This window comes from Saccharomycopsis crataegensis (assembly GCF_037102585.1).
Source record: "Saccharomycopsis crataegensis DNA, jcf7180000000075, whole genome shotgun sequence".
In the NCBI taxonomy this organism is placed as follows: domain Eukaryota; kingdom Fungi; phylum Ascomycota; class Saccharomycetes; order Ascoideales; family Saccharomycopsidaceae; genus Saccharomycopsis; species Saccharomycopsis crataegensis.
This window is the reverse complement of record NW_027043822.1, coordinates 51443-74313: the sequence shown is the minus strand read 5'-3', so window position 1 is coordinate 74313 and position 22871 is coordinate 51443. Positions and strand designations below refer to the sequence as shown.

General features: G+C 36.7%; 9 protein-coding genes across 9 annotated transcripts; 4 read left to right on the top strand and 5 right to left on the bottom strand. All coding sequences in view use genetic code 12, as the record gives it.

The window, feature by feature from the left end:
• Positions 1–779: 779 nt before the first annotated feature.
• SNQ2 (ATP-binding cassette transporter SNQ2) lies at positions 780–5305 on the top strand (the record flags this gene model as incomplete). The annotated part of the gene is made up of 2 exons (XM_064995808.1): positions 780–4803; positions 4872–5305. The coding sequence occupies 2 exons, from the start codon at positions 780–782 to the stop codon at positions 5303–5305; spliced, it is 4458 nt and encodes a 1485-aa protein (XP_064851880.1).
• Positions 5306–6487: 1182 nt separating this feature from the next.
• DASC09_022040 (aldo/keto reductase) lies at positions 6488–7525 on the top strand (the record flags this gene model as incomplete). The annotated part of the gene is made up of 1 exon (XM_064995807.1): positions 6488–7525. One exon carries the CDS (start codon positions 6488–6490, stop codon positions 7523–7525), a length of 1038 nt encoding a protein of 345 aa, XP_064851879.1.
• A 644-nt stretch (positions 7526–8169) lies between these two features.
• DASC09_022030 (uncharacterized protein) lies at positions 8170–9942 on the top strand (the record flags this gene model as incomplete). Its single annotated transcript, XM_064995806.1, has 1 exon — positions 8170–9942. One exon carries the CDS (start codon positions 8170–8172, stop codon positions 9940–9942), a length of 1773 nt encoding a protein of 590 aa, XP_064851878.1.
• An 895-nt stretch (positions 9943–10837) lies between these two features.
• On the bottom strand, positions 10838–12103 carry DASC09_022020 (uncharacterized protein; the record flags this gene model as incomplete). Its single annotated transcript, XM_064995805.1, has 1 exon — positions 10838–12103. The coding sequence occupies one exon, from the start codon at positions 12101–12103 to the stop codon at positions 10838–10840; it is 1266 nt and encodes a 421-aa protein (XP_064851877.1).
• Positions 12104–13429: 1326 nt separating this feature from the next.
• DASC09_022010 (Rho family GTPase) lies at positions 13430–14635 on the bottom strand (the record flags this gene model as incomplete). Its single annotated transcript, XM_064995804.1, has 1 exon — positions 13430–14635. The coding sequence occupies one exon, from the start codon at positions 14633–14635 to the stop codon at positions 13430–13432; it is 1206 nt and encodes a 401-aa protein (XP_064851876.1).
• A 443-nt stretch (positions 14636–15078) lies between these two features.
• On the top strand, positions 15079–15468 carry TRM112 (RNA methylation protein TRM112; the record flags this gene model as incomplete). The annotated part of the gene is made up of 1 exon (XM_064995803.1): positions 15079–15468. The coding sequence occupies one exon, from the start codon at positions 15079–15081 to the stop codon at positions 15466–15468; it is 390 nt and encodes a 129-aa protein (XP_064851875.1).
• Positions 15469–16106: 638 nt separating this feature from the next.
• MSH3 (mismatch repair protein MSH3) lies at positions 16107–19178 on the bottom strand (the record flags this gene model as incomplete). The annotated part of the gene is made up of 1 exon (XM_064995802.1): positions 16107–19178. One exon carries the CDS (start codon positions 19176–19178, stop codon positions 16107–16109), a length of 3072 nt encoding a protein of 1023 aa, XP_064851874.1.
• Positions 19179–20278: 1100 nt separating this feature from the next.
• Positions 20279–20458, bottom strand: DASC09_021980 (uncharacterized protein; the record flags this gene model as incomplete). Its single annotated transcript, XM_064995801.1, has 1 exon — positions 20279–20458. One exon carries the CDS (start codon positions 20456–20458, stop codon positions 20279–20281), a length of 180 nt encoding a protein of 59 aa, XP_064851873.1.
• A 229-nt stretch (positions 20459–20687) lies between these two features.
• Positions 20688–22628, bottom strand: LDH1 (triacylglycerol lipase; the record flags this gene model as incomplete). Its single annotated transcript, XM_064995800.1, has 1 exon — positions 20688–22628. The coding sequence occupies one exon, from the start codon at positions 22626–22628 to the stop codon at positions 20688–20690; it is 1941 nt and encodes a 646-aa protein (XP_064851872.1).
• Between the last annotated feature and the right edge of the window lie 243 nt (positions 22629–22871).

Below are 22871 nucleotides of genomic sequence, written 5' to 3'. Positions count from 1 at the left end.
CAAAAAGGAACAGCAGTATCGGAAGGAGGGGGGTGGGGGAGTGAATCTCCACCCACGACAATAAAGGTTACCAACAACAAAAACAAAAGCATCTTTCATTGCTTTGCAATAATAAAGCTATTCCGGAATATACTTGTATTTTTTTGTTATCCTATTTTGTCCCTGAGGCACTGAGAACGTCTAGCAATTCATCAGTTGTTTTGTAGTGTTTGGGGTTCCGAGGTCCGAGGTATCGCATGAATTCGTGATACTGTCAAAAAATGCCCACAAAAGGAAATTTGCTCCGTGCTGAGTGCAGGATTTAAAGATAGCCCCGAGGCGGCAGCGGAATTACGGCGGGCATCGATCGGATGTTAGAAGGCTGTGTTATCCAGTCGACATTGGTGATGTTTCAATTCCCCCAGTTACAATTCAATTGCCCCAGAGGAGGTCTATTACAATAGTGTTTAGCTCTACAGACAGCATGTGCTGTGGTTTTCGCAACCCTTCTGGTGTCATGGCGTTGGCGCAAGTCTTCCATATTTTTCTCGGAACAAACAAACAAATAAACAAACAAACAAACAAAAAAGAATTTTTGGCCAATACGAAAATTCTGTTACCCGGCTCAACCATGCAAAAAAACTTTAACTTCTCATATATATTTGTGGGTTTTCCTGCTTTTGATTTTTGTCCACATGAGCCATCCTTGAAAATTCATAGCTAAACAAAACAATCCCAGCTTTCTTCTCCTATCTTGTGTTGTTTGACGTTGCCTATCCATTGCAATTCAACCATTCACAATGTCCAGTGAAGAAACAAAAAACTCTGCCACGGATGATGCTGGTATCGATTCAGGCTCCGATATCCGTTCTTTCAATCAAAACCATGTGTATGGGGCCGACGATGCATCAGACGAAATAGCAACAATCTCCAGAATTGCCTCCCATGTAGACCAGAATGACCCAAACAATGTTCTTCACCGTCTTGAAACCCTTTCCAAACAATTGTCTAACGTCACCACCAGAAATACTTTCACTATCGATCCTAGCGATTTCGATCTTGCCCAATTGCTTAAAGGCTATTTGAAAAACGCCGGAAAGGGTAATGTCAAACTTAGATCAACTGGAGTGGTGTTGAAGGATGCTGCCATCATCGCCGTTGACCAGTCTGCGACTCTTGCTCCAACTTATGGGTCAACTGTTAACATCCCTGGCAATATCATTGCAGGTATCCGTTCTAGAGGCGAAAAACCAATTAGAAGAATCATCAACAAAGCAAATGCCGTTGTCAAGGCAGGTGAAATGTGTCTTGTTCTCGGTAGACCGGGTGCTGGGTGTTCTTCTTTGCTTAAAACCATTGCTGGGGAAGGCCTTGACCAATACCAAGGTACTGAAGGTTCTATTAGTTTCGATGGAGTTCCTCAAGAGGAAATGTTGAAACACTACAAGAACGATATCATTTATAATCCAGAATTGGATGTTCATTTTCCTCATTTGACCGTCCAGCAAACTTTGAAATTTGCTGTTGGCTGTAAAGTGCCAAAGGTCAGAGTAAATGCAGTAACTGATAATGCTAGCGTTAAGCAATATGTCGATTTCAAGACCGATATGTTGGCTACCATCTTTGGTTTGAGACACACTTATAACACCAAAGTTGGGAACGACTTTGTCCGTGGGGTTTCTGGAGGTGAAAGAAAAAGAGTTTCTATCGCTGAAGCTTTAGCTGCCGATGCCAAAGTTTACTGTTGGGATAATGCTACCAGAGGTTTGGATGCTTCTACCGCCTTGGAATATGCTTCGGCTATAAGAGTTCTCACCAATCTTTTAGATGCTACTAACTTTGTCACAATTTATCAGGCCTCCGAAAATATTTATGAAAAATTCGATAAAGTCTTAGTTCTTTATGAAGGTAGACAAGTTTATTTTGGTCCAGTTCATGAAGCTAAGCAATATTTCGAAGATATGGGCTACGCCTGTCCAAAGCGTCAAGCTACCCCGGAATTTTTGACAGCAATTACAGATCCAAAAGGCAGATCCGCTAAACCTGGGTATGAAAACAAAGTTCCAAGAACCGCCATGGAGTTTGAACAGTACTGGCACAATTCTCCAGAGTTCAAGAAATTGAGTGAAGAAATTGACCAATATGAACAGCAAGCCAACGCTGATCAAACCAAACAACTTTTCATGGAGTCTTCCAAACTTGAAAAGAAAAAGGCCAAGTCAACCTATACCGTTAGTTATGCCCAGCAATTGAAACTCAATTTCGTTAGATCTTATCAAGTCGCCGTTGGTGATTTCTCTTACTTGGCTACACAAATCACCGCTGATATAATTCAGGCATTGATTACTGGTTCTCTTTATTACAATATTCCACACTCTACTGCTGGGGCTTTCTCAAGAGGTGGTATCTTGTTCTTCAGTATCTTGTATTATTCTTTGGCTGGTCTTGCTTCCGTTTCTAATAGTTTCGGTAAGCGCCCGATTCTCCTTAAGCAAAAAGGCTACTCATTCTGTCATCCATCAACCGAATTCTTTTCCTCCTTTGTGGTTGACGCCATGTTCAAAATCCTTGGTGTCATTCCTTTTGTCATTATCAACTTCTTCTTGGCCAAGCTTAAACAAACCGCAGGTAACTTCTTTGTCATCTTCTTGTTTGTGATTTTGGCTTCTTTTACAATGAATGCTTTCTTCCAAATGATTGCCTTAGTTTCTCCAGGGCTTCCAGTGGCTAATTCAATTTCTGGGCTTATTGTTCTCGCCTCTGTTGCTTATTCCTGTTTCATGATTCAACTCCCATCTATGCACCCTTGGTTTAAATGGATCAATTGGTTGAATCCTGTCCGTTACGGTTTCGAATCGATGATGGTCAATGAATTTCATCATGTCAATATGACCTGTTCTGCAGTTGTCCCATCCGGTCCAGGTTATGAAGGTGCTTCTGTTGCTAACCAAGTCTGTGCTTTTGCCGGCTCTACCCCTGGTTCTGTGTATGTCAATGGTGATAACTACTTGAAGCTCGGGTTTGATTATGCTTTCGACCACTTGTGGCGTAACTTTGGTATCTTGCTTGGGTTTTTGGTATTTTTCCTTTCTGTTTCTGCAATCGCTTCTGAGTACATGAAAACCGATGTCGCTGGTTATGATGTTTTGATTTTCAAAAAAACTAAGGAAACTCTCAAGATTATGGCTGGGAAACGTCAAGCTATGGCAGATGATGAAAAACCTGAATTACAAGATGCCTCCTTGTCTATGGATGTCGAAAAGCAAGCTGAAGCTACAAGCAAGGTGTTTGACAGTTTAGGTTCCAAGGATCTCTTTTTGTGGCAACATGTGGATTATGATGTTACTTTGAAAACCGGTGAAGTTAGAAGATTATTGAATGATGTTCAAGGTTATGTTAAGCCAGGTACTCTTACTGCTTTGATGGGTGAATCTGGTGCTGGTAAGACCACTTTATTGAACACTTTATCCCAAAGAGTTGATATGGGGGTTATCACCGGTGATATGTTGGTTAATGGTAAACCATTGGGTTCTTCATTCAAAAGAAAAACTGGTTATGTGCAGCAACAGGATGTTCACTTTTCGGAATTGACTGTCAGAGAGTCACTCAGATTTGCTGCCAATCTTAGAAGAAGTAGAAGTATTCCAAAAGCTGAAAAATATGAGTATGTTGAGCAAATCATCAGTATTTTGAACATGAACTCTTATGCTGATGCTGTCGTTGGTGAACCGGGTTTTGGTTTGAATGTTGAGCAAAGAAAGAAATTATCAATTGGTGTTGAATTAGTTGCCAAGCCATCTTTACTTCTCTTCTTGGATGAACCAACCTCTGGTTTGGACTCCCAATCTTCTTGGTCTATTGTTAAGTTGATGCGTGACTTGGCCAACGCTGGGCAAGCTATTTTGTGTACCATTCATCAACCTTCCGCCGTTTTGTTTGAAGAGTTTGATAGATTGTTATTGTTGAAAAAGGGAGGTCATACTGTTTATTTTGGTGAAATCGGTGACCACTCCAGAACAATGTTGGACTACTTTGAAAGATCTGGAGCCAGAAAGTGTCAAGATGATGAAAATCCTGCTGAGTACATTCTTGAAGCTATTGGTGCCGGTGCTACTGCCTCTGTGAAGGAAGACTGGGGAGATATCTGGCGCTCTTCTCCAGAGTTTTCGTCCACCACCTCAGAAATTGCTGAGTTGATTAAAACATCTAGTGCCAACCATACCGAAGAAGATCCAGAAATGAAGAAGACTTTCATTACTCCTTACCATTATCAACTTAGATTGGTGGTTGGCAGAGTTGCTACCCAGTTCTGGAGAGATCCTACCTACCTTATGGCGAAAATGATGTTGATGATGTTTGCCGGTTTATTCATTGGGTTCACTTATTGGGACGCCGGTCATTCTGTTATTGGAATGCAAAATCTCATGTTTTCCGTGTTTATGTCTATTGTTATTTCCGCCCCGTTGATCCATCAAATCCAAGCTCGTGCTTTGCAGTCTAGAGAAGTTTATGAAGTCAGAGAATCTAAGTCAAACACCTATCACTGGTCCACCTTGTTGTTGGCACAATACATTAATGAATTGCCATACCACTTGATTTTCTCGACGATTTTCTTCGTTGCCTTCTATTTCCCAATCCACAGAAATTATGATTCGTACACTGTTGGTACCTACTACTTGTTCTACACCATTATGTTCCAGTTGTATTATGTCTCTTTTGGTTTATGGATCGTTTACATGTCTCCAAATTTGCCAGCGGCCGCTGTTTTGGTTTCTTTGTTCCTTTCGTTCATGATTGCCTTCTGTGGTGTTGTTCAACCACCTAGTAAGTATTTTTTCTATTATTATCAACGCGATTTTTGGGCTTTGATTTACTAACATTTCTTTTTTTAGCTTTGATGCCGGGTTTCTGGACGTTCATGTGGAAGGTTTCTCCATACACGTACTTTATCCAATCTTTCATGATCTTATCACTTCATAAATTGAAGATCAAGTGTAAAAAATCGGAATTTTCAATTGTGGAGCCTCCAAGTGGTCAAACCTGTGCCACTTATCTTGATCCTTTTGCTGAGGCCGCCGGTGGTTATATCAATAATCCTTCAGCAACTTCAAACTGTGAATATTGTGCATACAAAGTAGGTGACCAATATTTAAGTCATATTGAGGTCAAGAGTTCTTACTTGTGGAGAAACTTTGGTTTCTTATGGGTTTATGTTGGGTTCAATCTTGTTGCCATGGTTTCCTCTTATTGGTTCTTCCGTGTCAGAAAAGGATCACTCATTAACATAAAATCGATATTCTCAAAATTCCAAAAGAAGTCTAAATGATGAAGATCTCAAAAACATATTAACTATATATCCTTTACTTATTCTTTATTTCAATTTTCTAATTTTAATTACCATTATTTAATTTTCTTTTCCTTTCTCCTACTCTTTGTTTTTCCTTTATATTTGTTGTTCCAGTTCGTTTTTACTTAGTATATAGATTATATCATTAAGAATAAATTCAGTTGTGTTCTAATTTTTGAGTAACAAAATTTTCTGAAAAATGAAACATGGTCTAAACACAATAGAACAGGAAGAAATGCTTCATCTGGCCCATTTATTACTAACATTCGAAGCAGAAACTGATTAGATGCTTAATCAAAGTTCACTTTAGAATGTCAAAAACATTTGAAACACCAGGCACCTATTTTTCTGTTTGAGTATATGGAAAAAAAAAAAAGATAAAATGACTACAGAAGTCGGAGATTGATTTTGAGTTCAAATATGCACCTAATCTCACCAGTTTTGAATGGTCATAAATGGCATTAATGTAGATAGCTTGAAATGATAGACAAAGTTTATAGTTTGGAGATATCTGGTGATAATACATGAGCCAATTGGAATTAGATGTGTTTTTTTTTTGATTGAAAAACTCAGGATTCTTTGAAATTGGTACGCGTAGTGTTCATTTTAAGTCTAAAAATGGTTTGTGGAGAAAGCAAAAAGAAGTTATAAGCGATTGAATGGTTTGATTTATGAACATATACCAAGCGCAATGCAGCTTCTATTATATGTTTATCTTAGCTTACGGAGCTTATAAGATACATAATGTGTGTATATGTTATATTTCCATCATAGCAGCCTATTGTTGAAAGAAAACTCTAACAATATTTGCAATTCATTTAGAGAAAATTAATGCTCATGTTTGCTAAGATTGAAAATGTGCGAGGTATGTTATTAGGTTCTATATGATATATCTAAATTTTATCTTCAAAAAGGTGAAACAAAATGGTGTATGATGATTGCGATATATTTTGAAGAATATTTGGCAAGTGCAATAAAGAACCATGGTGGGTAGCCGGATTTATCGGCATTTAGGAAATTTAAGTGCTCCGGATTTTAACGGGCGTAGTTTAACATTCTGCAATATAAAGCGCTACTATTCATTATAAGATTCCATTTATTCAAATTATTAATCCCATAATAAAATTTAATAATTTTACCAATTTTTAACTACTACAATCAATGTCTGTTCAAAATTATACTACTTTAGGTGAATCCGGCCTCAACATTTCCAAAATTATCGTTGGATGCATGTCCTTTGGGTCTTCTCGGTGGATGGATTGGGTAATTGAAGATGAAGACAAAGTCATGGAGATTTTATACAAGTGTTATCAATCAGGTCTCACAACATTTGACACTGCTGATATGTATTCCAATGGCCTTTCTGAAAAATTGCTAGGAAAATTTATCAAGAAATATGATATCCCAAGAGGAGAAATTGTCATCTTAACAAAATGTTTCTTTCCAGTTAATCCAGAAGACTTATCACTGTTAGCAAACACAGCCAATGGAATTTTCCATTTGAACACTGGAGGATTGTCACGAAAACATATTCTTCAAGCAGCCAGAGCCTCTGTTGAAAGATTGGGAACATACATTGATGTTTTACAAATTCATAGACTTGACAAAACTCCTAGACGTGAAATCATGAAAGCTTTAAATGACGTAGTGGATGAAGGATTGGCTCGCTATATTGGTGCTTCAGCAATGAAGGCTTTTGAATTTGTGGAGTTGCAAGCACTTGCCGAGAGTAATAGCTGGCATAAGTTTATTTCAATGCAAAATTATTACAACTTATTATATAGGGAGCAGGAAAGGGAAATGATTCCATTTTGTCAAAACAATACTACCCTTGGGAAAGTTACTTGCATTCCTTATTCTCCTTTAGCTCGTGGTCTCTTAGGAAAACCAGTGGATTCAGAGAAATCCTTGAGAACTAGAACCAGTAGTGATAAAATGATTAAGAAAATGTATCACACAGAAGGAGAAGGTGTTGATATTGAAATCATCAATCGCGTAGAGGAAATTGCTAAAAAGAGAGGTGTCTCTATGGCTAATGTCTCTATTGCTTGGGTCCTATCAAAGGGTTGTTGCCCAATCATTGGATTTAACTCTGTTGAAAGAGTGGAAGATGCTGTCTATTCATTTGGTTTAGAATTAACCAAAGAAGAAATCGAGTATTTAGAAGAGCCTTATGTTCCAAAACCTTCTGTTACTTAATTGTGCTAATGCCTAACACTTTTTTTTCCCCCTAGGCGTTTTTAGTTCAAATTTCTTTTTAATGTTTTTGTGCGCTCATTGAAATAGCTCAAAAATTACTTCCTTCAGAGTATCATCTTTAAGATTTCACTAGGTGCTTAGCAAAAGCAGTATTTAAGCCATTCAATGTTATTATTTAGTCATTTTTCCTATTATTTGTGAGTTAATCCTCAATCCTGCCTTTTGCTTTTAATCAACGTTTATTTTGATATCTGCCTGCAGAAAACTATTATCACTAATGCATTGGCTACAGCTGCCAACCAGTTGTTCAGACTGCTATTTTTTTAACTACCCTAGGGGTAAAAACCAAATTGGGAAAGAAAAATTTTCACTCTCCAATGAGTGATGGCGTTTAATTTAGAGCTTATACAAAAGACAAAGGACAAAGGACGGTAATAACAACATATCCATTGAATAGATTGCAACAGATAAATGGCAAAAAGGGAAATCGTTTTGTCGGGCTGCGGCAGGATGCAGGATTTCAGAAGTGCACGTGCGATGGTTCCATCATGACTCTATTTGACATATATATTGTATATACAGGCAAGGATTATCTAACAATTTTAGGATTTTTATTCTCTGCAAATAAACACTGCTATATAATAATGACCCTTAAAGAATCTCTCGGCCGCCTTAAATGGGGGATTTTCCCAGTGCGCAGAATTGTCGATGAAGATTTGGACTACAACTATGAAGAGGAAGACACTGTTTCTGAAAAGGGTTCATTCAGTGAAGAGGTAGAAAAATCTCCAGAAGCCGACTCATTCGAATACCGTGACGAGGCCAACCGTTCCTGGTGGAGGTTTTTTGATGAATGGGAGTATAGAGCCCCAAGAGGTGACAAACCTGTCAATGGGCGGATCCCAGCCAAATGGTATCATTGGTTTGATCCAAATGACACTCCTGCTGAGAGAAAGCTTGTCATGAAATTGGATATTCTCCTTACATTTTACTCCATGATGGCATACTGGGTCAAATACTTGGATCAATCCAACTTGAACAATGCCTACGTCGCTGGTCTTAAGCAAGGTGTTGGTATGAAGGGTAATGATTTAGTCGACACACAAGTGATGTTCAATATTGGTAACATCATCTTCCAAATCCCATTCATGTACGTTCTTGTTGCTCTCCCGTTGAATTATGTTCTTCCAGGTTTGGATCTTATTTGGTCCATCTTAACTATTGTCACCGCCTTCGTTACAGATGTGCCGGGCCTTAAAGCTATTAGATTCTTCATTGGTGCTTGCGAAAGTGGTAACTACTTGGCATACCAATTTTTGTTTGGTGCATTTTATACCCATAACATTTCCATTCGCTCTATGTGTTATTACCTTGGCCAGTACTTAGGAATCTTAACATCAGGCCTTTTATCCGGTGCTATTGTCAGAAATTATAGCGGAGTTCATGGTCTTGATGCTTGGCAATGGATCTTCATATTTGACGGTATTATTTCGCTCATTGTTGGTTTCATTGGTATTTATATGCTTCCAGGCACCCCAGATAATTGTTACTCGATATGGCTTTCTGATGATGAAATTAGACTTCTCCGCAGAAAGCTTAAGAGAAACCATACAGCTGGCTCTCCAACCAACCATGTGTCTTCCTTCTTTGACGCAAAACTTTGGAAAGAAATCTTTTCTCTGTGGCATATTTACGTCCTTTCCCTTTGGAATATTCTTTGTTGGTGTAACAGTAATGGTGCATCCGGGGCTTATATTCTTTGGTTGAAATCTTTAACAAAGGTCGATTCCCTTACTGGTAAAGTGGTTGCAAAATTCGGTGCTGGTGAGCTTCAAGATTATACAGCTTTAACCCCAGGTCTTGGGTTACTTTGGCTCATGGTTATTTGTGCCGGTGCGGATTTCTTCAAATGTCGCTGGGGTGCAATCGTTGTGTCTCAAATTTTCAATGTGACTGGTAACATTATCCTTGCCGTGTGGAATGTTCCTGAAGGTGCTAAATGGTTTGCCTGGTGTTTGCAATACTTTGGCTGGGCCATGGCTCCAGTCTTATACTCTTGGCAAAATGACATTTGTCGTAGAGACTCAAGAAAAAGAGTGGTTGTCTTGGTCACTATGAATATTCTTGCTCAATCTACCACAGTGTGGACTTCAGTTCTTGTATGGAAGACCGTTGAAGCCCCAAGATATTTGAAAGGTTATAGTTTTACAGCCACTGCTGGTTTCTTATTGTCAGTTTGGACCTTTGTGGTTTTGTGGCTTTACAAAAAGCAAGAACGAAAATACTCTAAACAAAATGGTATTGTTTTGTACAACCTGAAAACTGACCCTGATTTCTTAGTAAATTTGGAAAAGAAGAGTGAGGAGAAAGTGGTGAGCATCGACAAAGTTACTGTCCCCGAGAAGTTGGAAAAGTAGAAATAACTTCCAGCTCCAATTAATTTTTTTTTTTTTCTTCAGCCTGCTTAATTTTAATATTCTTTAGATATACGTTTCGTTTTATTATTCAATAACTTGTGTAGGTAAATCGTCCCAGTTGTATCTATTTAATACTACACAGCAGCTAGTGAAGTACGATAGATTTTATTATGGACTCCTGAACCTTATCTTACCAGATTTTTCATGTGTCTATCTAATATTGACACAATAATAGGCTGCATTTTTTTTTTTTTTCTTTTGCTGGTCTTATCATTTTGTAGTTGAAGCCCAGATGTCATAATCAGTGTAGATTAAGCTTAGTCACTGATTCAAGCAATTTGGATTCAAATAATTGTGTAGAATAGCAGTTAATCAAGATACAAATCACCATAAAAGAAGAGATCAGGTAAATTTGAGGTGAATGAGAAAAAGAGGATGGGAAAGAATTTCGAAAGCAGCTACAGAAGGGAACAATTAGAATTAAATGTGGTTGGAGAAGATTCTCAATTTATTAAATATGGCTCGTATTACTGTTTTTAACATCAATAGACATTAATTTTGTAATATTGACTCCCAGTAACATTCTTTGGTCCTAACTTTTCTTTCCTCGCCCCATTTTCTGATCTTGTTATTGCATTACTATTTTTCTTGGTTAAATTATATCCTCAATTTTATGAATTGTTTAAATTTATTATTTGTTGCTTGCTACTAGTTTTTATCCACAATCTATATATTGGTGGAAATAAACCATTAGAGAACTTTCTAGCAAACTTTTATCATAGATAGTGGCTACAATGTAATACTAAGATAATACTAAGATAATACTAAGATAATACAAAAAATACAAAAAATACAAAAAAACAGATATATATAATTATATAGAGAGCTTCATATTCTAACAAGATTCATGAATTAAAAATGATGCTAAAAAGATGAAAAGAAAATTATTATTATTATTCTTCTTGGTCAATGACGATGATGATGTGAGTTTATCGTCAGTTTGATCCCTGGGATTGTGAACAATGTCATCATCACTTTCATTTTGCTCTCCGGTATTATCCTTTCCTAAACTAACATCACCACTAGTAGGCAATAACTCCTTCTTAACTTCTTCGATATAATTCCCCCCAAAGTCATAATTATTATATCCCAAAGAAGCTTCCCAAAGCGAAATACCTCCAAACCATTTGTCTCCTCCATTCTCTTCAACAAAATTGATCTTATCTTTTAAAAGTGCCTTGTCATCAATGTATCCATTTTCTGCAGCAATCTCTCCATCACTCGCAGGCAACCCCATGAATAGTTTGAGCTGTTTGTTAGGCTGGTGATTTGCGGCATAATCAACCCAGGTATTCCAATTGAAATTATTTGTATTAGCATTACAATCGTAACCATTATTATAAAATTGAATAAACAATATGTCAAAGTAAATCTCCTCACTGGTGAGCAATACATCCATATTTTCATCAGGATACAAGCATTGAGGTGCCCCAGCAATCAAAAATTCTGGGCCAAAATTTTCACGTATCCTCTTAATGAACCCAATGTAATAAACATTATTATACTGTGAATTCTCAATATCCAAGTCTATTCCATTTATTGCAGCGTTCCGAAAAGGCTTCTTGCTCATATTGACTTCAGAATGATTTCCAAACCATTGATACAAAACATCAGCAAACTCAATGGCATGTTCTTCAGAGTCAAACCCATATGATCCCGTATCACCACCAAAAGATAACAAAACAATTTTCTCGTTCAATTTGCACTCTTCTATTTCTTCCCCGAACGTTTGAGGAGAATAATCAAAATCATCGGAAAACCCATTTCTAAGAATTGAAATAGCATTGATGGCAATATTGTTATTGTGATTCACATCATCATTATGGATTTGGAAAGAATTTTCTACTGTTAAAAACTCATCCACAAATGAGATGATAACAATATCAACATTAGGATCGTCACAAATATCAATGAGTCTGGTATATTCAACATGTTTACCATCGTCATGATCCAATTCTATTGAATTTTGTCCCCAATATACTGCAAGATTATTCTGCCATTTAGTTTCATTACTTGCATTAACTGGTAAAAGAAAACTTTTAGCGTAACAATATCCAAACAATATTGTGCAAAGAAGTGCAGTTTTAAATAATGATCTCATTTTCAATATTCAGTAAACATTCGTAGTATTCAATAATGATAATCCGTGAATGGCAATTGCTCTTTTCGCATTTTTATATTCTCTTAAGTTTCAGCATAGAAAGCCTTGCGTTTGCATTATTATCTTTTCCTTCATTTTCAGAAACTTAGGAAATGACAATCGCTATGTTCACTTGTGCCATACATCACCAACTGCATGCATGTCAAAAAAATTAGTATATGTTTGCACAAAATGATAAGCATAGTTATCAACCGTACAGGGTGTAAGTAGGTTTGAAGTAATGAGCTATAAACCATTCAAATCAAATCATCAAATCAAATTGTATATTAACGAGTCACACAAGTTCTAAATAACATGCAAGCCGGGCATTTATGCAAGTGTTTCTAATAGGTAAGTAAAATACTCTAGCTTTCTCACAACATCACACTCCTTGCTTTAAGAGTTAATCACATCACCGGTTAAAAACTCAACAATTAAGATTATCAAGGAAAAAAGGTGCAATGTGAAAATATGATATGAAGTCGCTAGTGAATTACCCATCACTAGGAGCTTCATGAACTGAGATGGAGGTCTATGTTGAAGGGTTTTGTCACTATTTCTCAAATACTAAGTATTTTCAAAGTAGTGACATCAGAATTCTGGGGGGATAATAAAAATCAAAATAATAAAACATTCAACATATCAATTTCTGGAATCCTGTAAATATTTTACCATATACAATGATTGTTAATCTGGTCTGGATTCCCGTGTTTGATGTTCTTACAGGCATTGCATACAATATAGCACAGAATGACAAATGGAGCATTGCATTTCGAAGACAAAATTTCCGTAGTTCTACAAACCAAACCAACTTTGTGTTGATGAGCCTATTAAAATTGACCTTAAATTTAATTAGCAACGCTGTATACCACTGGGAGAGCCTAAAAGTAGAAAAGAATGTGAATAATATATATACCTTCAAATGATGCTCAAAAACAAAGAAAATATTAAAACTGTAAGATCGGAACAACAAAGGAAATAATTATGAATAGCTAATGATAAGAGAGTGATATAGTAAGAATGTATAATTTAAGTACCAAATAACCTAACTGGAGCAGAAAAAGCCTAAAAAATGAAGTTAGAAATAAATAAATAATATTAGAAAAGTAGAAATAATAATACGTTTTGAATAGAGATCGTAGCAACATAACAAAAGCAAAAATAGAAGAAATATTAATTGAGCAAGAAAGTTAAAAAAAAACAAAACAGAAGAAAAAAAAATGAATGAAAAAAAAGAAAAAATGGGTAAAATGAAAGAAATCCAATGTTTTTTTTTTTTTTTTTTTTTTATAAAATTACGCATTTCCGTTTTCTAGTCTTCACCGGCTCATTCTGATTGTCGTAGTACGCAGAAGCACCATATTGTAAAATTGGCTCCAGCTTCTTGGAAGTCATTGCAGACTTCTTGTTAGCGGAGCTGCTAATTTTACCAATAACAGAGGATCTCTTCTCAGAAACTCGTTGTTGTTTGAGTTTCTTTAATACCGTTTCCAACGCAACATTAAACACTGTTTTGACATTGAACATGGTTTTTGAGGAGCATTCTATATGGGCTACTGCATTAATCTCTTTGGCAACCTGTTTTGTCATTTTTCGATCAATCTTTGTAGCTGTGGATTTTTCTTGGTATAGATCAGACTTCAATCCAACAAGAATCGTTGGCACTCCTGGACAAAAATGCTGCACTTCAGGATACCAGCTCTGTTTGACATTATTCAAGGAAACAGGGCTATCCATAGAGTAACATATTAAAAATACATCGGCATCTGGATATGATAGTGGTCTTAATCTATCGAATTCTTCTTGCCCAGCCGTGTCCCAGAGTGCTAATTCGACTGTATCCTGTTCAGGGGTCTTCACATGTGCCACATAATTCTCAAATACTGTTGGCACGTAGACTGTTGGAAACTCACCTTGGGAATATGATACTAAAAGACATGTTTTACCACAACCTCCATCACCCACCACCACAATCTTAACATGATACTGTGGTTTGCCTCGTAGTGCGGACGATTGTTTATATTCTCCAATTTGGTAATCAGGAACATTGGAATAAGTCTTCATCAAACTTATAGATGATTGGTTCCTACGATGTTTTTGATACAACAACGTATCACCCTGTGAGGTTGGTTTTTTTGGTGAAGGCAAAGGGGTTGGTTCATCCTTGGCTTCATCTTTGAAATCAGTCTTGCTACCCAGGGTTTCACGGAGCCCATCTCTACTAAGGGGATCCAAAGTAGGAACCTTGGGTTTCTGTGGGCTCGTCAGTGTTCCAGGAAGAGAAGGCACAGTTTCTTGGTCGATCGGAGTTTCCTGTGACACATTTACACTATCTGAAGGAAAATAGTCTTCATCTTGATGGTATTGTTTTGCAAATGGGGTCTGGTAAGCCTCATCATCATTGCCGTCCGCCACAAGCGTGGGCTGGGAGAAGTCTGGGGCAGTCTGGGTCGCGCCATAGAATGATTTCAGAAGTTTGAATTTAGGTGCCATGATTGATCGAGGACTTTATTAGATAGCGGTAAGCAACGATCCGGCAAGCTGATAGCACAATAGCTCGTCTAAGAAAGAGTAATAACAATAGCAATAAATCTAGGGTTAATTGCCGTTGTAGATGCCACCTCGTAATAACTTTTTTTTTTCTTGTCTTGGCCGTTTTGGGGTGGTACAACGGTCGGTATATTTGATCTACTATCGTAGCCATTTTTTTTTTTATTCCCTGAAATGTCAACAACGGATTGATCCAATGAGGAAATCCGTAGCGGTTGATCCTAAAACTTTGCCTTTCCGGCACATGACACAATTTCATTAGATCAGCGGGGTGCAACACCCCGTCATCGCTGGAAAATTTTAATTTTTTTTTTTTACTTAAAGAATTGTTCTATCATACTCCAACAATCATTGATTACAACAATATTGACCAAAGATATACAAGAATGAAGTTTCTTACTACAAACTTTGTCAGATGCCCAATTCTGAAGTGCGATAACTCACTCAAGGCCTTCCCATTACAATATAAGAACTGTGAGCTTATACAAGAAGAGCTTGAATTCAACCCAGAATTTCTTGCCAACATTCTTGATAGACTTAATTGGGAAGCCATCATTGCTGTTGCCGGTGATTTGGGAAATGATTCACTTCCGCCAACTAAGCCAGAAAATGTTGATCCAAAAGATCCTGAAAACGAACAATTGTTGAAAGACTTGCATACTTTATTGATCGAGACCCAGATAACCGAAGGTGAAATGCATTGTGGTGAATGCGGTCATATTTACTACATCAAGAGCTCAATTCCAAACTTTTTGCTTCCACCTCATTTGGTTTAGTTGTGTCTATTAGAAATTTTCTTCAATACATGTATTATATTTCTGGGGTATATTTCGTTATCATGAGACTAAAAAATGTATATTTTCTGTCACCAAGTTTGTGATAATAGCCTGCTTTTCTTGTGAAACTATCAATAATCTTATAGCCTAGTGAAGAACTGAACCGAGCACTATTTTAGAATTATAAAATAGAGACATTTCCAATGTTTTTCTAGGAAATAATCTCGAATGTAAAGAAATACACAAATTTGATAGGCTACCCCACCCATTTGAGGCTGTTTTTTTTTTTTTTTTTATTAATTCTGGCCAATCCAGCAGATTCAACAACCTTATATTTGATATCGACAATTATAGGGAGTTACATAGTGGTACATAGTAATCAATGCATGTAGTAGAGTTCATCTGTTGGAAATCAATGAAAGCTTACTTGGCATCTAAATATCTTCTGGTATCTAAAAATGCACTATGCTGTCTTTACTCCTTCACATTATTGATCCTGACTTCTTAGACCATCATATATACACCATTGAAAGATATTCTCAGTCTAGAAAATGATATTCCAACAGCAAAATATTTGGAGCTCTTATTTTTTTCGTTAATCCTTCATCATATTATCATCAACAGAGTCACGATAAATATCATAGGTAATTTTCTTCATCCATGAGCTGCAGTATTTTATCTTTGAAGCCGTAGGTTGCTGTACTCTCACAAGAAATTGAATCTTTTACCAAATCTCTAAATTTTAGACCCCAGTGAATGTTTCTATTCTTTTTTACTTTTGATTCTGTCGATCTGGAAATTTCATAAGCTTGATTCACAATCAGTTCAGGAATCGAACAAAGTTTGGCAACGTTCAAACCATAAGAGTTTTTAGCAAAGCCATCAGTTACTTTGTACAAAAACACCACATTTCCCAAATTGTCCTCTTCATTTTCTTTGAACTCTGTGTAATCCATGTGGACATTCTTGATTAGTTTGGGGTATTGCTTCTCAATCTCACATAATTCAGTATAATGTGTTATGAATAATACGAATGGAAGCTTGTTATCTTCATTATTTGTCAAATAATCCAAAATACTGTAAGCTATTGAAATCCCATCAGTGGTTCCCGTACCTCTTCCAACCTCATCAAGAATTACCAAAGATTTGCTGGTCACGCGCTGGAGAATATTAAAGCATTCTCTCATTTCCACCATGAATGTCGATTCTCCTTTCAAAATATTATCATTGAAACCCATTCTCGTAAATACACCATCAAAAATGCTCAAGACTGCCAGATCAGCAGGGACGTAAGCACCAATCTGGGCCATAATGACGATGAGAGCGATTTGCCTAACATAAGATGATTTACCCCCCATATTTGGACCGGTCAAGACCAATGATCGGGATCTATAGTCTCGCATATTAATATCATTGGCGATATAGTTATTCACTAAAGATTCTATGATTGGATGTCTGCCATTTTTCACACTAATGATTTGTTGATCAACAAAGCTTGGACGAACATATGAATAAGCACTAAAAGAAGCGGCAGTCAAAGAGAACAAACAATCAAAGATTGCAAGATTCTTGATAACTGAATGGAATTCTGAATAGTAACCATCAATTTTCCCCAAGAAACGAATGAATAAACTTTCACAAACTTCAACCTCTTTAGCCCTTTGAAAATTGAGTTGTTTTAATAGTTGGATAACTTCTGGTGACCTGAATCTGACCACCGACTTAGTATCGTTAATTTTAATCCAATCCTTCGGGATTTTTTTGAGCGAGTTCCTGCCAATCTCAATGAGGTATTCTTCTTTGGCGACAGATTTGTATTCCAAATAGGATTTACCTAATAGCCCTCTAATTTTCACCAATTCTTCTGTTAAAGAAATTTCGATCTCCTGAATCTTGCTTCTCACAGTTTCAATTTCACCGTAATCACCGAATTTTTTATTGAAGAACTTGGCTATTTGGATATCCTTTTCTTTGTAATTCATTGCTGCCTGAATATCAATCACTTCAAGAAACTCCTTCACCATTTTAGAATTTTCTTTAACAATTCGACAAGAATTGGTTAAACATTTCAAGAGTAATGGTGATTTGATCTGGGTAATGCCAATAGGGTTCAGTAGTATTCCAACGATTTTATCCATATTTTTCAAGAACAAATAGATTTCTTTACGATTGGATTTTTTGTAATGCAATCTATTTAAATATTTTTCTAAATCTGGTAAATCGCTGAGCAAATTGCTCAAACTTTCCATGAATAAATCGCCTTTGCTAAAATTAGCTTTGATATCACTAATGGCTTGCAATCTTTCTTCGATCATCTCTCTATTGATTAAAGGTTTACTTATCCAATGCTTTAACAATCTATAGCCAAAAACGGTCTTCGTGTGGTCTAATAGTTCAAGTAATGAGCCTCTTTCTGAGCCATTAGTAGAATTCTGAAAAATCTCTAAAGATTCCAAGGTATTGGAGTTAAGTAACATCGCTACTGAGTCTTGAAATGGGTTGTAATTTATTTTGACTTTGAAGACCCCATCAAGATTAAACTCCTTGAGAAACTGGATCAATAACCAACAACACGATTGAGTGTGGTCTGGCAACGCGGTGGCAAAATCAATCAATTCGGCCTTCGAATCATTAGGAATGTCTTTGAAATAATCGGTCAAATCATTAATGTGATTATATGTAGTCAAAGTGGAATCAAACGATGAAATAACCTGATTAATTCTAATCTTATGTTTTAGCTTCTGAAAAAACTTGATTTTATCAAGAGTTCGTGAAGAAAGATTATCCATAACTACATATTCACTTGGTTGGAGGTGATATAACCTAGTCTCTAACTCATTTCTTGAAAAATCATCTTGGAAATGATCATGTAGAATTTCTCCGTTAACTGGGTTCACCGACACAACGGACATCTGCAATAACCCATGGGAATCTGGGATTTTATCTTCCATTATCGCCACAACACAATCACCACCTTTCGTACCAAACACTCCATCCTCCATTTCATCTTCAATATATGTCGCACTGGTGTAAACATTTGTTAATTTTCGTTCAAATAATGAATTTTTGCCACTACTTAACGATTTGACTGCTGCAGTTTCTGTCTGCTCTACAACTCCTACTTTCAAACCTTGAGAAATCAATTTCTTCAAATGAATGTGGAGTCTGGTATCAGGAATTGAGCAATAGGCTAATTTATCGTACAATTTGTCATTGGGATTTGATCCATCAATTGATTCTTTACCTGGAATAACCATGATATTGAGAATTGCAGCAACTTTTCTAGCATCTGGGCCAAAAAATTTGTATTTATAGCCCACGTTGATGGCAAGGATCTTATCCATATTTTTCTGCTTTAGATCGACAATTTGAGTTTCTAAAGGTGTCAATTTCTTAGCCTTTGCTAATTTCTTCTTCGGCTGCAACACTTGGTTTTCAATGGCGGCCTCTGTTAATATTTTCCTTTTTACACCATTGGTATTGTGATGCTTTAGTTTCTCTTTGAATTTTTCATGGACCAATTGCTTTTCGGAAGAATTTCGATAATTTGTAAGAGTATCTTGAGATTTGGTGAATTTGAAATGTTCCATCTTAGTAGTTTCTTTCAACTGATGTTCTTGATTTTTCTCAGAATCTGCAACTTTCATGGGGGAGGAGATTGCAGATTGAGGTTTTTTAAAGAAACCCATAATAGATGGCTGACGGCTCATTTAGTTTTCTTTAATTGATTATTTGATAAAGCTTGGTAAGCTTTGTAAACTACAATAGAAGACAGTTTGGAATATTTTGATCAATTGAAAGAGGTGGTACGCGGGTCTTTCACACTCCCATGTGAGACTCGCATAGAATGTAAGTGCTTCGCGCACTCTGGCTGTATTTAAATCTTCCGGCAGCGAAAATTTTTTTCACTAACCTTGAAACGCTTTTTTTTGTGAAGCTCTAAAGAAGCAAAAACGGATAATTTGTTATCATGATGATAGTAAAGGGTATGTTGAAATGTTGATGAAAGATTGTCACGATGAAGGTTTTCTATGATTAAAAACTCTGTCAATCCACTGACCCTTCAGAAATATTATTTTACTGTTGGGACTTGATGTGATTTGTCTCATGAGAATGGTACCGAATTTGTTTCAATTGTTATCTTGAGAAGGAAATAATTCTTGGTTTAAACAAGAATGGTTTAGTTTTCTCAGCTCTTCTCACAAAGCTAAGTGTTTACTAACCCCTGCTCATAGATCTTATTGTCAGAATTTAACTGATTTATTCTTTCATTTAGGCTGATGCCTTTAAATGCAAGAATATACATTATATATGTCGATAATATACTCATGGATCCAATTTTTATACCGCTGTACCTCAATTCATACTGAATGCCAATTGGTTAACCAACGCCCAATAGGGCGAGTACGTTAATCAATATAGAGTAAGTGAACTGGTGGAAAGCCTACATTAACAATAAACAAATATTTTGTTGAAAAAAACCTTTATTAAAATTATGTTATTACCAGAAAGAAACCCAATTTATCAATTATAATTGCCCAGAGAAAGTTGAAGTAGAAAGTAGAAAGAGAAAAGGAAAGATTATATCTAGAACATCAACAGCTGTATGTTGTCTGATTGCGTTTATAAGGTGGAATATGGAATATGGACTTGGAGCTAATGGGATCAAACCCAAAAAAGCTAGATCAACAGCAGCACTTAAACGTACGACGTGTATGTGAGCCAATTGTATGGAATCCGCAGATAACAGCGCCTAGTTGTTGGTTGATAGGATTCTGTTGATCATTATTATTGTTTTGATTTGTTTATTTTATTGTCTCTGGATTCTCCAGTAGTGTTCATGGGCGTAGACCCCTTTGGAGCTTTGATCAAATGGCGTCTTGTAGGCGGTAAAGACAAATGGCAAGGTCATGGCACCAGTGATGTAGAGAAGGAATAAGTAACATGAAGGGCGGGTTCTTTGAGATAACAATTGTTTTGATAAGGACATATTTAGTAGAGACTTTGTGTAACAGTACGGTGTTTATTTATGTAAACATGTATAACAAGGGCGATGGGATGAGATGAGCAGGGCACGGCGGAGTTTTTATACGCCCGCGGGAAATTTATTATGGCACGATTATTGTGGCGTATGCGCTTATTAAGAGCAGTACCATCCAGGTGGTTTGTTTGAGTATACATTACATAAAGCACACCAATTACAAATACATTATTCTATCCTAATCTTCATAAGTAAGATACAAACTATCAATAAAGTGAGGATGACGAATTCCCGGTGGTCTGGCAGTGGTAAAGGCTTCCAAAGCATCTTTTACCGTCCATTCCAAGTGTTCAATAAGATAGCTGCAGAGCAAATAACCTGTACGGTTGAAACCATAGTGACAATGCACTGCAATAAATGGCCCATCCTTCAGAATCACATTGTTGCCAGAGTTCCCATGGTAGTACTCCTTTAAAATGCTAGTCACCAAGTCGTTGAACAGTCTGATTAATCTGGTATCGGGAGGAATTTTCGAAATTGTTGCCAATTTATGGTACTTGATTCTTTTGAAAGCCTTTGGATCGTAAGAATTACTGGTGCCTGTCGCTGAAATATCAATGATCCCTATAATATCTGGTCTAGTGTTCTCTAAAATTTCTGGCGAATGTGCCGGGTCATTATTTCTCAAAGTTTTCATTGCTAACAATGGCGAGATATTATTAGTATTGGCGTTGATAATTATATCGCTGACATTCTGAATTGACTTCCATTTATCCAAATTCTTAAGTCCCCATTTATCCCCATTGATGATTGCTTTCAAAGTTAACACAAATGATGGGTCCAACTTCGCATCTATATTATTCATAAGAAACTTAAGAATCATTCCACTAACAAATTCAGGTTTCTCCAATACTATCGAATGCCCACAATTGTGAATCGCCACTGTTTCCACTGGGACTTTAATATTATCTGCGATTTCTTTCATATGTCTCAAACCTTTATTAATGGGGGTTGCTTGATCCTCTTCACCGCAAAGAATTAGCACTTTCAGTTTATCGTCATCATTCTTAAAACTCGACATGCTGGCGATAAATTGCGATTTCCCGACTCTTTGAAATCCTTCGACATATCTTAGCCAAGCCTTACTATCGCTATCTAAATTCCATCTAATCTGCTTAACCTTAGTGTAAATCGAAGCTTGACTACCAACCATTCGTAGCACTGAGCCAGAATAAAGTCCTCCTAGTCGGTCATACACCCGCAATAAATTCAAAATGAACGGAAAATAGATGAATATCCTGATTAAGAAGTTTGATGTAGAGAATAAAGACTTAGGAATACCCAATGTATTGCTGATATCTGGCGGTGACAACAATACTATGGACTCTACCTTCTTTTCTGTGGTCAACAGGTTCAACAGGCGACTAAGTTTCAAAACAATATGGGTACCCATAGAATGACCAATCAACACGAGCTTTCTATTTTGAAGTTTTTTGTCATTCATTACAACATTTTCCAAGATTTCCACGATTCTATCTGTCTGAAAATCTTCCCATGTCATCTTCAGCATCGACTGTTTCAAATTTTTTGCATCTTCTTTGCTATGTTTGATCATAGAATTCCCAACCTCATCAGTAAATCTAGAATGCCCAAACCCCGGTAAATCAACGGCGAAACAGTCACAACTTTGAGATAATAGCATCAATAGCTCTTCGAATTGTGATGTCTGACCGCCAAGTCCGTGGATTAACACAATCACCGGGAGCTTTGACAAGTTATCTTCAATGTTTCTCAAATAGTCTGCCTTTTCCTCAAGATTTTCAAAGTTCAAGTTCTTGCAGTTTTCGGAAATATCGATATTTTTTGATTTTTCGATAAATCGCCGCATAGGATGAGGAATCCTCAAAACATTTAGGTATATTTCGTCAATCGTCAAGCCTGTGGACCTTCTGGTTATTTCAAACCTTTCAACTTGGGAATATCTACTAACAATAGAGCAATCTTTGGGTTCTTTGAGAATGAGCTTTTCGAAATTTGTGAAACCATTCAATCTCTGGGTCACCAATAATTTTCCGTATCTAATCAATTTGTCCCATTTGCTCGGGTAGGTCTCTTCGCTAGTTTGGATCTCCAAAAGTCTTTTGACAAATGGATTTTCCAGCGAGTCCTTAAATGGCATGATTTACGGAGAAGTCTGCAATTTTCTTGAGTACCAATGTGGAAAATTAGTTATTAAATAACCAAATAATTAAAAAAATCGAGGAGTAGGTGACCCATTCAAAGAAACATAGGAGATTTTCATGTCAAGCAGGAAACCGACATTACCCGCAGAGATGACCTCCCAACATGGCAATAGTAAAAAAAAAAAAAAACCACCTAAAAACGTGGCTATCAATAATAAATTAGAATCGCACCATCGTTT